The following is a 12,301-nucleotide window of genomic DNA, read 5'->3' on the forward strand; positions in this document are numbered from 1 at the left end:
GTGTATTCAGGCACCGGTTTGAAGCGTGTTTTGAGCGGGTTCGACAAAAATTGTTTTCAGGTTCTCCATGTTCAACCCACCAAAACTTTAAAGCGTTTTCATCTTACGGGTTCCAAGCATGTTGAACACGGGTTCCTCAAAATTGTAACGCACCAAAATTTAACGCGCCAAAGATTTTGAATTAAAGTTATCAAGCATTCAAAACGATAATTTGCACAACCCTTGTCAAACTCCGTGTTGGATGTGGGTGGACTAAAAACAAGGCTTTAAATACAGTATATATTACATTCTCATGAAGTTTCGGATTTGTTATAATTCTAAAGCTTGCCAAAAGATAAAACGCGAGGTACGTAAGCATTATTGAATTCTCTCCTATTTATCTAACATCTAGAAACATAGGATTAAGTGAGATCAGAAACCCGAGTATCGTGTGCAGCGTGCAATCTACACAAAAAAGCACTATCCCAACCAAATAATGGAATAATTTGTCACATTTTCTAAGATATACAGTGCCCAATCTTGATTTGTCTATTGTCTTTCGATATTCACTTTAAGTTACCAATGTCAAGTCTAAATCACTCGACCTCTATTAAAGAATCCGAGGACAAAATAGGATTAAAGAAATATTATCAGGCAAAGCGTTTTCTCTCTAGAGCTTGGGAACAGGGGCAGATATCTTGTTCATTAATATTTATATGATAATAGGTCACGTTATGTTAGAAAGATAAAATGGATAATGGTCACAAAACGGGATGTTTAGAATAATTTCATGGCATATTATACAAAGCAGTGGAACATATAGCTAGATGAAATTGATTAGATTTTCCCATAGGAGGGAAGAAGTATCAGTTGATTCAGTAAAGATTTATACGATCCTATGTTCATTATTCCCAGAAATAGCCAGATAGCACAGTTGTGTTTAATATACAGAATTATCTAAATCGCTGTTTTAATTTAGTTATGGAATGGAATGGCTACAGCAAGAATGTAAGCTTAAGTTTCAATTTAAAGATAAAATGAATGTCCAAATTTTCGCCGCCAACACAAAAAAGAACTAAAAATCTACTGGATTGTGAATCTCAAAACTTTATTCATCTAAACAAAAATACTTTTATGCTCCAGCTTGTTTTTAAGAATATTTTTCAAGCTACTAGTGCTTTTTAGTCCTACGGTTCTAGAACTATGAATGAAAATCATTTTTATTATGAAAACTAAAACTCAGGAAATTATTGTTATTAGTCAACGAAGATAGAACCTCTAAAATTTTAACCCTAAGTATCGCCCAAAGCGGCTAAAACTACGCCTTTTTCTAACCTATTTTGAACTTGGCACAGTTGAGTCTTATACTTTTTGCATAATTATCCAAGTCACTATTTTCCTATAAATTTGGAATTAAATGGCTACAGCTAAACGCGCGCCCAAGTTTTAATTTTCAGATTAAATGAACATTCAAATTTCCATAGCCAATATAAGAAAAGAACAAAAATCTATAATTTTTCCCAGTTTACGATAACAGATTGGGATATATTTTCATAACGTCATATTTTACTCTCTATTTGGTCGGACTTTTTGAGAAGAGAACAATAAATTTAAACACAAATAAAATATTTCAGCGAAACTACAAAAACTAAGCGGTCTATTTCTTTTTAGAAAGACTGATTTCCTTGCAGAAGTTTTGTTAACTGTAAATTCCGCAAAGGATAATTTACATCTTTTCACATCAAATTCTGAAAAAAATTAACCATTTCCGGCTTCTTTCTGAATGTTGTCGTCCGTATCAATTTCAAACAGATATTTGAAGAAAGGTGTATTGTCTAGTCTTATTAGTTACAAACAACAATTTTTCATTGTCAGTCTAGAGAACGCGTGTAGTGCTCGATTTTTAAATTCTTACCCCCCCCCCTCCTAAAAATTCTTAAACTCTCACTCGAACCGTTCGAAAAGTGACGACGAATTCAATTATAGATTCACCTAATAGTTTATCATTAAAAAATATCTCATCTAATTGTTTGCCCTGTTTTAAACAGACATTTCTTTATGCAGGTATGCCATGGCCTCAAAAGTGTATCTAGCACAAGAATATAGGGGGCTTTATTTTTCTTTTTCTATACACAAATTTGGCGGGACTAGACAAACAGTCACGCCAATTCACGAAAAAAGAGACAGGGGAGGGGTGGAGCATTTATTTTTCCAATGAAAATACCAAGCAAGACATTTTCAATGAAAAAAAACTCAAAAAAGATATTTTTTAAAATCTAGGGGTTTGGACAATGCCACTCAACCCAATTGATACCACTGCAGACAAAGCAACGCTAATACTAGGAGCACAAAGAAGCAAGTCTACTGAGTATTTTCCAATTCGGATTTTTTTTTCTTCAAACAACCTAACTGAATCTCAGTCCTTCGAAATTTTTACGATGCAATAGGTTCATTCTATTTCTTTGAGGCTATTTGGAATGTAAATTCCTTGGATTCCAAATCTAAAAAGTATTTTTAAAGATTGGAAGTTTCAGAAACCAACAATAATAAGAATACAGATAATTTAGAATAATATTACTTTAACTAATATTACCCATGTCAAATGCAACCATAGCTATGGTTCTTTTTACAAAATTTTATTTTAAGCAAAATTAAATTTGATTAAGGAGGTGATGACTGTGTTGATTAGGAGTTTTGAAAACTTGGTGCTTAATTACCAACAATTCTGATAATCCTGAATCTTTGGTAAACACTTCAAAGTTTAAACATTTCAATATCGTTTAATTGAAAATTAATTAACTATCATCTTTTCTTCTTCCTTATTTTACCGAAATCTCTTTCCTTCTTTGCTTCCATTTTGCTAAGGACACGAGATACTTTTTGCTTCAATTCTCTTTGTCTTTTTAGTTTCTGTTCTTCTGATGCTTCCACTTTCTTTCGATGTTCCTTAATTCTTTGAACTGCCTCTTTGTGAAGTTTATCTTGCCTCTCTGTGTAGCGGGTCTTGAGTATTTTCATCAATCCAAGAACCTATGTATAAACACAAATTAAGCGATATGTATACGAAAAAGGAGAAATAAAGGAAAAAAACCCTTACGAGTATTAATATCTAACATTCCCAACGACTCAAAAAATCTAATGATTACACATTTTTTGAACGTAATGAAGCATCAATTTTTTTATTATAGTGTTAAGTTCAGAACATGCGATCAGCTACTTTTTTACAAAAATAAATTAAAAAAAAACAACAATAAAAACCAAAAAACAAAACATACTAACAAAATTAACAAACTTAATGTTTGTAGTAGGGTTATATCCAGGCATTTATTTGGGGGGAGGGGGGTCGGTGACTGGGATCCAAATAAACTGAAAGCAAAATTGGAAATGATTAGCTGTTTTACTTCCTTACTTTCCTCTTTTGTTGATCTTTTTTCGCTCTTTTTTGTTTCTACATTGTGCTTTAATAAGTTTACGAAAACGGATGAAGCTAAACTGCAAGCGACTCTGATAACCTATTAAGGAAAAAAAATTCTGAATGTCAAAAATTTTTGTATTATGCTGTTTTAGTTCAAAAGAGGGGAAAAACTGCACTATAACCATTATGTTGAATATTGAAATAACAACAAAAACATTTAACCTTGTTGTAGCACAGTGGATTGATGCTCTGCTTGTCAATACGAAGCACCAGGTTTCGATCCCCGCCGCAGCAAGGTTAGGCTACAAACTTGCTACTTGTCCCTGTAAGAGACCCAACAACTGAAACGTCGATTCGACGCTTCATACGCCATCAATGGCTCAGGAAGACCTTTCTTTTTTCTTTTTTAATAAAAGAATTTTGCAGAGAAATATGGAGAAATATCAGTCAGGCCTTGACCACATTGCAATTAAAGAATAGCTATTTATGCAGTATCAGCCTTTTTTCGGGTATTGTAACATGGTTACCGAATAATTTTACTCAGAAAACTTGGGAAGAAATAGCTTCATTTCAAGTGCTGGGCAGGCCAAACCTTAAGAACAGGAACAAAATGTCACTTAACACCTGTTTTCGTAACGAAGATATAACCACTTTACTTAGCAATTACCTGGGGATTAAGCGAGTTACGCAAAGCAATAAAAACAAAATGAAGTTTAAGCAATAATACATCCATATACTTTGTAAACCAATTTAATTAGTAAATCAAGTGTAACACGCTTATTACTTGATAACTTAATTTAACAACAAATGATGCTAAGCAATCGAAACTCAAATCAATCAAAGATTGTTCTGAGCTTGTATCCAGAAATAAGACCAGTTAAGAACAAAAAAAAAAAAAAAAAAAAAAAAAAAAAAAAAAAGTGAAATTGCTTGAATAAAAAAGACAAAAGCATTGTAATACGCAAGCAGGTAAACACCCACTGGAAACCTAGCAGTCAATGGTGGTAGTACGTAGAAGAGAAGCAGAACTAGACAATAGGATTTGCCTGCTTCAAGCACACGAGGAAATATTTCCTGGTGGGATGAGATTTCCTGGTGGGATTTCCTGCTGGTTTTCTGAAGGAATGAAATAACCACAAAAAATGAACTCTTGCATGTGCTGGGTTCATACCTGCTTATCTCAGCTTAAATGATTTATGTTGATTGTGATAGGAGGAAGAAGATTGGTTTTCCACCCTCACTTCTGTCGGGCCACTGACAAGGTTTTAGAGGGGGAAGCAGCCTAGCACATCCACTTAAAATGCAGATTTTCATTTTTATTAGTGACTTGGAACTTTTATAATTGAGAGGCATTACAGATTCAGAAAAACAAAAAAACAAAAAATCTTCAAAAACACAAGGAATTCATAGGGTGCTTGAAGTCCTGCGATAGACTATTTTATAACCGTTTGTTTGTCGTACAAATATGTGGGGACTATGCAAGAACATTATACTGTGCCATGGCTTCTATTTAAGTACACATTTAACACATTTGAGTGAAATTGCTTGAATAAAAAGACAAAAGCATTGTAATACGCAAGCAGGTAAACACCCACTGGAAACCTAGCAGTCAATGGTGGTAGTACGTAGAAGAGAAGCAGAACTAGACAATAGGATTTGCCTGCTTCAAGCACACGAGGAAATATTTCCTGGTGGGATAAGAAAAAAGCGCCAGGAGCTCATCAAAACACACGCTGTCTACAATCTATTATTAATTGATACGTCTATGGTCCTGGCAAAACTTTAGGTGCGTAGTTTGCTATGGGGCAGGGGGATAACTGCCCCCCCGACCCCAGTATCCCCCCAGCTTAAATTTAGTTTCTTCAAAAATCTTGTCAAAACTGAGATAATCCTGTATAACTTCAAGTATCCACAGAAACGGGTCGGTTTTCTTTAGTATATCTTTGCCTTTATGGTACTATATGGCTCATTTTTCAGTTTGACAAAACAGGCTCCAAATTTGCCCCCCCCCCCCTAGGATTTTGACACAAAACTTCTTTACACTTATATATTGGCTAGCTTGTTCTTATACCACTTTGGCAACTTTCAAGCAAATTTAATACAGTGTATGTGAAAAAACTTAACGAAATATATGCACAACAATTAAATATAATTTTGAATAACCAGTTATAATACATAAATAGGCCTTTAGTGAATATGATGAAATATGTGAAATATATAGAAATGAACTTAAATATAATTTTAAAAGACTGTTATAATGTATGCCGTTAGTGAATATAATTAAATATGTGAAATATATGCAAAGAAATTTAAAAATAAATTTAAAAGACCAGCTACAACATATCAATCTGGCGTTAGTGACCTTCCGTACAGTCTGTGGTTCATAAGAGAATAGTGCAGTGTAAAACACTTTGAGATGAGATTCCTTTACTGATCAATTTACAAAACAACAAATCAAATTAAACAAATATAGCCACTACTAGAAGGTCAAACTACCTGTGTGTAGTGACTCAATTAATTAATTAATTCGCTTAATCAATAATATATAAATACACTAAAAAAAGAAACAGAGTAAGAAGAAGAAAGAAAAAAAGAAAAATAAGAAAGAGAGAAAAAAAAAACTAAACCCTCACAAGGGACCTGCTCTCACCATGCATCTCGACCAAATAGGAACTTTTTAGCCTGTGATTTAAATGAAAAAAACTGATTCAGAGCCAGTAATGCTGTCCGGGAGGTTGTTCCAGAGGGTTACACTTACGTGACGAAACACATGAGCTGATCTCGTTGTATTTCTTTTCTCCTATACTAGCTTATCATATTATATAATATCATATCATATACTAGCTTATCCGCATTCCTAATATGGTAAGAATGATAATCAGAATTACTTCAGATTGCATTTGTCAAATAATTCAAATCCTCTCCCAAAACCATGTAACTACAATTTAAACAATTTATGGGATGGTCAAAAAGGTATTTTTCTGGTTTTCTGAAGGAATGAAATAACCACAAAAAATGAACTCTTGCATGTGCTGGGTTCATACCTGCTTATCTCAGCTTAAATGATTTATGTTGATTGTGATAGGAGGAAGAAGATTGGTTTTCCACCCTCACTTCTGTCGGGCCACTGACAAGGTTTTAGAGGGGGAAGCAGCCTAGCACATCCACTTAAAATGCAGATTTTCATTTTTATTAGTGACTTGGAACTTTTATAATTGAGAGGCATTACAGATTCAGAAAAACAAAAAAACAAAAAATCTTCAAAAACACAAGGAATTCATAGGGTGCTTGAAGTCCTGCGATAGACTATTTTATAACCGTTTGTTTGTCGTACAAATATGTGGGGACTATGCAAGAACATTATACTGTGCCATGGCTTCTATTTAAGTACACATTTAACAGAAATATGGAATGGGAAACCAGTTCTCATCCACGAGGTTAGGTTACTCAAGATTTTTAGACGCCACGATTTCCGAAATACGCTGGGTGAGGATATATCCGACATTCTGGGAACCTCTAGAGCCAAAGTAGGATCCAAGGTCTAAAGAAGAACGACATCTCCTATTTGCTATTTCTGCATACAAAATAATTCTGGGACATTACTTTCAATTGATTGAAGCGATCAACCCAATACAAGAACATTTACCATACGCAATCAGAGGCAACGCTGTAGCGTTGCCTATAGTAAAGGCCATACGGCTCCAATGTTTTATTATTTATTATTATTTTTTTCCATACGCACTTCATATGGAAGGGGTCGTCGTAGAAAATTCAAAGGGGGCTAATTCGATTGGAAATCGAGAGTTCTAGTGCCCTTTTTAATAGTCGAAAGTGATTGCAGGGCAACTAGCCCCCCCCCACGCTCATCAGCCCTTTTAATTAAAAAGGGCTAGAGTCCTTTTAAATAGTCGAAAGTGATTGGAGGTCAACTAGCCCCCCCCCACACCCATCATTTCCCCAAACACAACCAATCAAAATTTTGAGATAGTCATTTTGTTCAGCGTAGTTGATTTTCGGATAGAAAATATGTTTTTGAGGAGAACACTCCCCCACGACCCTTAGGGCAAGGATTTTAAGTTATGCCCCGGGGGCATATAAGGTTTTAATGGAAGGCGTTGTCGAAGAAACTTCAAAAAAAGGCTCATTCGATTGGAAATTCAAAGGGTTAGCGCCCTTTTTAATAGTCGAAAGTGATTGCAGGGCAACTAGCCCCCCCCCCACGCTCATCATTCCCCCAAACACATCCAATCAAAATTTGAGATAACCATTTTGTTCAGCGTAGTTGATTTCCAGATGGAAAATATGTTTTTAAGGAGGACACTCCCCAAAACCCTCAATGCAAGGGTTTTAAGTTATACCCTGGGGGCATATAAGGTTTTTATAGAAGGCGTTGTCGTAGAAACTTCAAAAAAGGCTCATTCGATTGGAAATTCAAAGGGCTAGTGCACTTTTTAATAGTCGAAAGTGATTTGAGGGCAACTAACCCCCCTCTTCCGCCCACCTTTTCCCCAAACACATCCAATCAAAATTTTGAGATAGCAATTTTATCAAACGTAGTTTTAAGTTCTGGAAATTAGGTCTTTGAGGATGACAACTCTGCCACAGCCATCAGGGCAAGGGTTGTAAGTTATGCCCTGGGGGCATATAAGGTTTTGTATAGACAACGTTGTAGTAGAAACTTCAGAAAGGGCTCATTCGATTGGAAATTTAAATGGCTAGTTTCCTTTTTAATAGTCGAAAATGATTCTAAGGCAACTGACACCCCTTCCACGCCCAGCATTTCCCCAAACACATCAAATCAAAATTTTGATATAGCTATTTTGTTCAACGTAGTTGAAAGCTCTGGAAATTATATGTTTGAGCAGGACACTCCCACCACAGTCCTCAGGGGCAAGAGTTATAAGTTATGTTCTTGGTGCATATATGGCTCATATGGAAGGGATGCTTGTATAAAATTTAAAGAGGGCTCGTTTGATTGGAAATTGAAAGTTCTTGGTCACTTTTTAGGCGTCTAAAGATATTAGAGGGTAAACAGCTTTCCCCTCCTCCCGCAACCCTTAATTCCAAAATGCATCCAATAAAAATTTTAAGATAGCTATTTTGTTAAAGATAGTTTAAAGATCATATAACAAAAATTCCAGTGTTGACACAACCCACCAGGGCCTGGGGGCAGGCGTTGTTAGTTCTGCCCTGGGGGCATATATGGTTCTTATGGAAGGGATGCTTGTATTAACTTCAAAGAGGGATCATTTGATTGGAAATTGAAAGTTCTAGTTCAGTTTTTAAGAGTCAAAAGAGATTGGAGGCCACATAGCCTCCCCCCCCTTCACACCGTTTTTTCCTCAAACCCATCCGATAACAACTTTGATACAGCTTTTTTTAATAGTTCAAAGACCATATAACGAAAACTCAGGGGTCAACACAGCCCCCCAGGGCCCGAGGGCAGGGGTTGTAAGTTATGCCCTGGGGGAATATATGGTTCTTATTGAAGGGATGCTCGTAATAAATTCAGATGGCTGATTTGATTGGAAATTGAAAGTTCTAGTTAAGTTTTTTAGAATCAAAAGAGATCGGAGGGCAACTAGCCCCCCCCACGCCCCTTTTCCCCCAAATGCATCCGATAAAAATTTTGAGATAGGCATTAAGTCAAAAATTTCTCAAAAGTCGGATAACAAAACTCAGGTGTCGTCACAACCCCCCAGGGCCCGGGGGCAGGCGTTGTAAGTTATGCCCTGGGGCGTATATTATTCGTATGAAAGGGATACTCGTATAAACCTCAGAGAGGGCTCATTTGATTGGATATTGAAAGTTCGAGCTCACTTTTTAATACTCAAAAGAGATCTGAGGGCAGCTAGCCCCCAACCCATCTGATGAAAATTTTGAGATAGACATCTTGTTAAAAATAGTTCAAAGGTCGGATAAGAAAAAATCTGGTGTCAATAGAACCCCCCAGGGCACAGGGGAAGGTGTTCTAATTTATGCCCTAAGTCGTATAAACTTCATAGAGGGCTCATTTGATTGGAAATTGAAAGTTCTAGTTCACTTTTTAAGAGCCAAGAGAGTTAAACTAGCCCCCACCCCACGCTCTTTTTTCTCCAAATCCGTCCACTACAAATTTTGAGATAGCCAGTTTTTTGGAAATTGCTCAAAAATTAGATAAAAAAAACGCCCCCCCCCCATAGAGCCCAGGGCATAGGCGTTGTCGGTTCTTCTCTCACTGTAAAAGTCTAAAACCTACTACGTCATTGGCGCTTTACTGAAAACCAATTTTATGACAAACATTTTCTTTTGTACTTAATATTGAAAATAAACATTAAAATTATAGTAATATTTTGAACTGATAAGCTTTCAGCAATTAACATCATTATACATCAAATATTCAGTTTAATTTATTAGCTCTTTTTAAAGCTGTTAAAGACGAATGTAGTTTCACTGCAAACAAGTGTTTGGATACTGCCTCATTTCCTAACTGTAAATAAAAACCAAAAACCTACTGCGTCATTGGCGCTTGACTGAAAACGGATTATATTACAAATATTTTCTTTTCCAGTTAATACAGCATTGAAAATAAAAATACAATTACAGTGAAATAAATTCTTGAACTGATGGATCTTTCAACTATTAATATCATTATACATCAAATATTCAATTTGATGTTGTTTATACTTTCCAAGACTGTTCAAGACGCATATAGTTTTCAGTAAAGCGCCAATGACGCAGTAGGTTTTGGAGTTTTACAGTGAGAGAAGGAGGTCATACCCAAACTCTTGTTTGTGGTCATTTTTGTTCGTTTCAAGCTTGATTTGCACATTCAATTTAAGTTTCACTCGTTTTAAGATTTATTTATTAATTATATCTATTGTATGTTTGTTTGCATTGATTGTTTATTTAATTTCTGTTCGTTTTAAGTTTCATTTGTACTTCAATAAAGGTTCATTTATATTATTACTTGTTGTATGTTTTTGCTATGATTGTTTATTTAATTTCTGTTCGTTTGGGGTTTCATTTATTCTTTAATAATAATTTCTGGTCGTTTTGAGTTTGAATTTTAAAAGGTATTTGTTACTGCTGAGCTTGAGTTTAAAATGGCATTTACTTTTCTTTTAAAAACTTATTTTTCAGAATTTTTTTTTTAATTAATTAATCATAAAAAGGGACCTAAAATAGTACCGCGTTTTTATAAATCGAAAAATAAGAAAAACATCCATCGTTGGATACGATACATGCACAGCCTTCGCGTTCTGTTCTTGTGCAAGCATTTGTCAATCGACCACAGCCCCTCGTACTACCAAAGTACCATCTGATAGAATGCATCCATATTAAATCCCCTATAGCTTCATATTTCTTTTGCCTTCTCTACCTCTCTCTTAGAACTAATCTATCTTCCCGTCTCGATACTTTCGTCCTTCTAAAAAATAGCTTTGATTCTATTATGCATTAATCACACAAGGGAGGACGACTCTTCAGATACACTTTACACATCAAGTTTTTCTTGGATACGCTTCCAAGTCCTTCAAATGTTTGTTTTCTCAACATTTCAACAGGCCATTGCAACTTTTTGTTATCTTGTAATAAAATTTATTACCTTTCAAAGGAATAGAGAATGCCTTCAAAACTCAATCTAATTTGATCAAAGCAGAGTGGCCATGAGAAAAGTGTATTTTAGAAGCTCAAAATGAACAACGTTCATAACCTTTCTCCTACAAAACAGGTAAAGGACAGAGTTATCAAGGGGATACGTCATAAATACTAAAGGAAGAAAAAGGTGTTTCATCACAGTTTTCTCCTAATGTCTGCGTTTTACCAATATGCCCTGGCACTACAAAGCATATGGTCTAGACAAGCCTTTGATACCCCGAGAAAATTTTGGGATTCAATTACCTACCTTAAAAAAAGAAGAAGAGGAAACAAGTCTATCTTAATCTTAGTCAAAATAACAGTTGAGTATCAAGGAATAAATATAATGTGAGTAATAAGTGACTTTTCCTGTTAACTGTGAAGAGGGATTACTTCCCTTTAAAACATTAAATAATTCCTTGACTTGTTGCATACTAGATACCAATAAAAATACCCCATATGAAAAAAATTAATCAAAAGGGAGCGTTAAAATTTTGTTTGTCTAATGTCTCCTAAAACCTAAAAAAACAACTTAACTACATTGAATTTATAGTTCAATTTTTTAAAAATATTATCCCTTTTCCGAGTCCGTCCATATACAAACGGGAACATAGTTAAGTAAGAGTAATAGGCATACAGTATATGAAAGAAAAGTTCGTTTTTAGCAACAATTTTTGTCGTAAGCCAGATTAGTAAATAACACGACACAGTAGCGATGCAGTTACTTTTGCACCCCCCTCTCTTTATATGTAAAAAAAAATTATTTGTAATGATTAAATTCAGTATAAAACAAATCTTTTCCCATCATGTAACCAAGTAACCCCTGTAATCTCTTGGGATATGATACCAACCAAAAATCTCCCTTTTATTCTTACCGTTTCTGAATGTTAAATAGACCAAAGAGTTTAATTTCCTTTCCCGGGACAACAAGGAATTCGGGAAAAACAGGGAAGTATACAAATAAACGCTTTCATTATTACCTTAGGCACGTTAATCTCCTAAATAGTCCATATTGTGTCTAATCTCTCTACAGAGTAAAACCTTTCAACTGCGGTTTCGAAAAAAAAAAAACTTTAAAATATTTATACGCATCTGGCTACAAGATCCGTGTACTAATTCAAAAATCGAACCCAAAGAGTTGCCGCTATCCTGAGTAATTATAAAAACAATTATAAAAAAAAAAAAAAAAATTTTTAAAAAAAAAAAAAAACACCATGTTGACGAATCTAAATAATTATGAAACGGGGTAAGGAAGAACGGGAAAAATAAGGTAACCAGCATAATTATAAT

The 12,301-nt window shown here is 34.9% G+C and overlaps 1 protein-coding gene across 3 annotated transcripts in view; it reads right to left on the reverse strand.

Annotated features, from left to right (window-relative positions):
• Positions 1-2,745: 2,745 nt before the first annotated feature.
• The window catches only part of LOC148940713 (ribosome biogenesis protein BMS1 homolog), a 140,523-nt gene continuing 130,967 nt past the window's right edge, over positions 2,746-12,301 (reverse strand). For all 3 annotated transcript variants that reach the window (XM_089105312.1, XM_089105311.1, XM_089105310.1), the window contains exon 21: positions 2,746-3,009. In XM_089105312.1, coding sequence (XP_088961438.1) covers positions 2,782-3,009 — 228 coding nt within the window. In that variant the 3' untranslated portion in view covers positions 2,746-2,781. The remainder of the gene's footprint in view (positions 3,010-12,301) is intronic.

This window comes from Artemia sp. Qi Xiang Cuo, chromosome 19 (assembly GCF_049724085.1).
Source record: "Artemia sp. Qi Xiang Cuo chromosome 19, ASM4972408v1, whole genome shotgun sequence".
In the NCBI taxonomy this organism is placed as follows: domain Eukaryota; kingdom Metazoa; phylum Arthropoda; class Branchiopoda; order Anostraca; family Artemiidae; genus Artemia; species Artemia sp. Qi Xiang Cuo.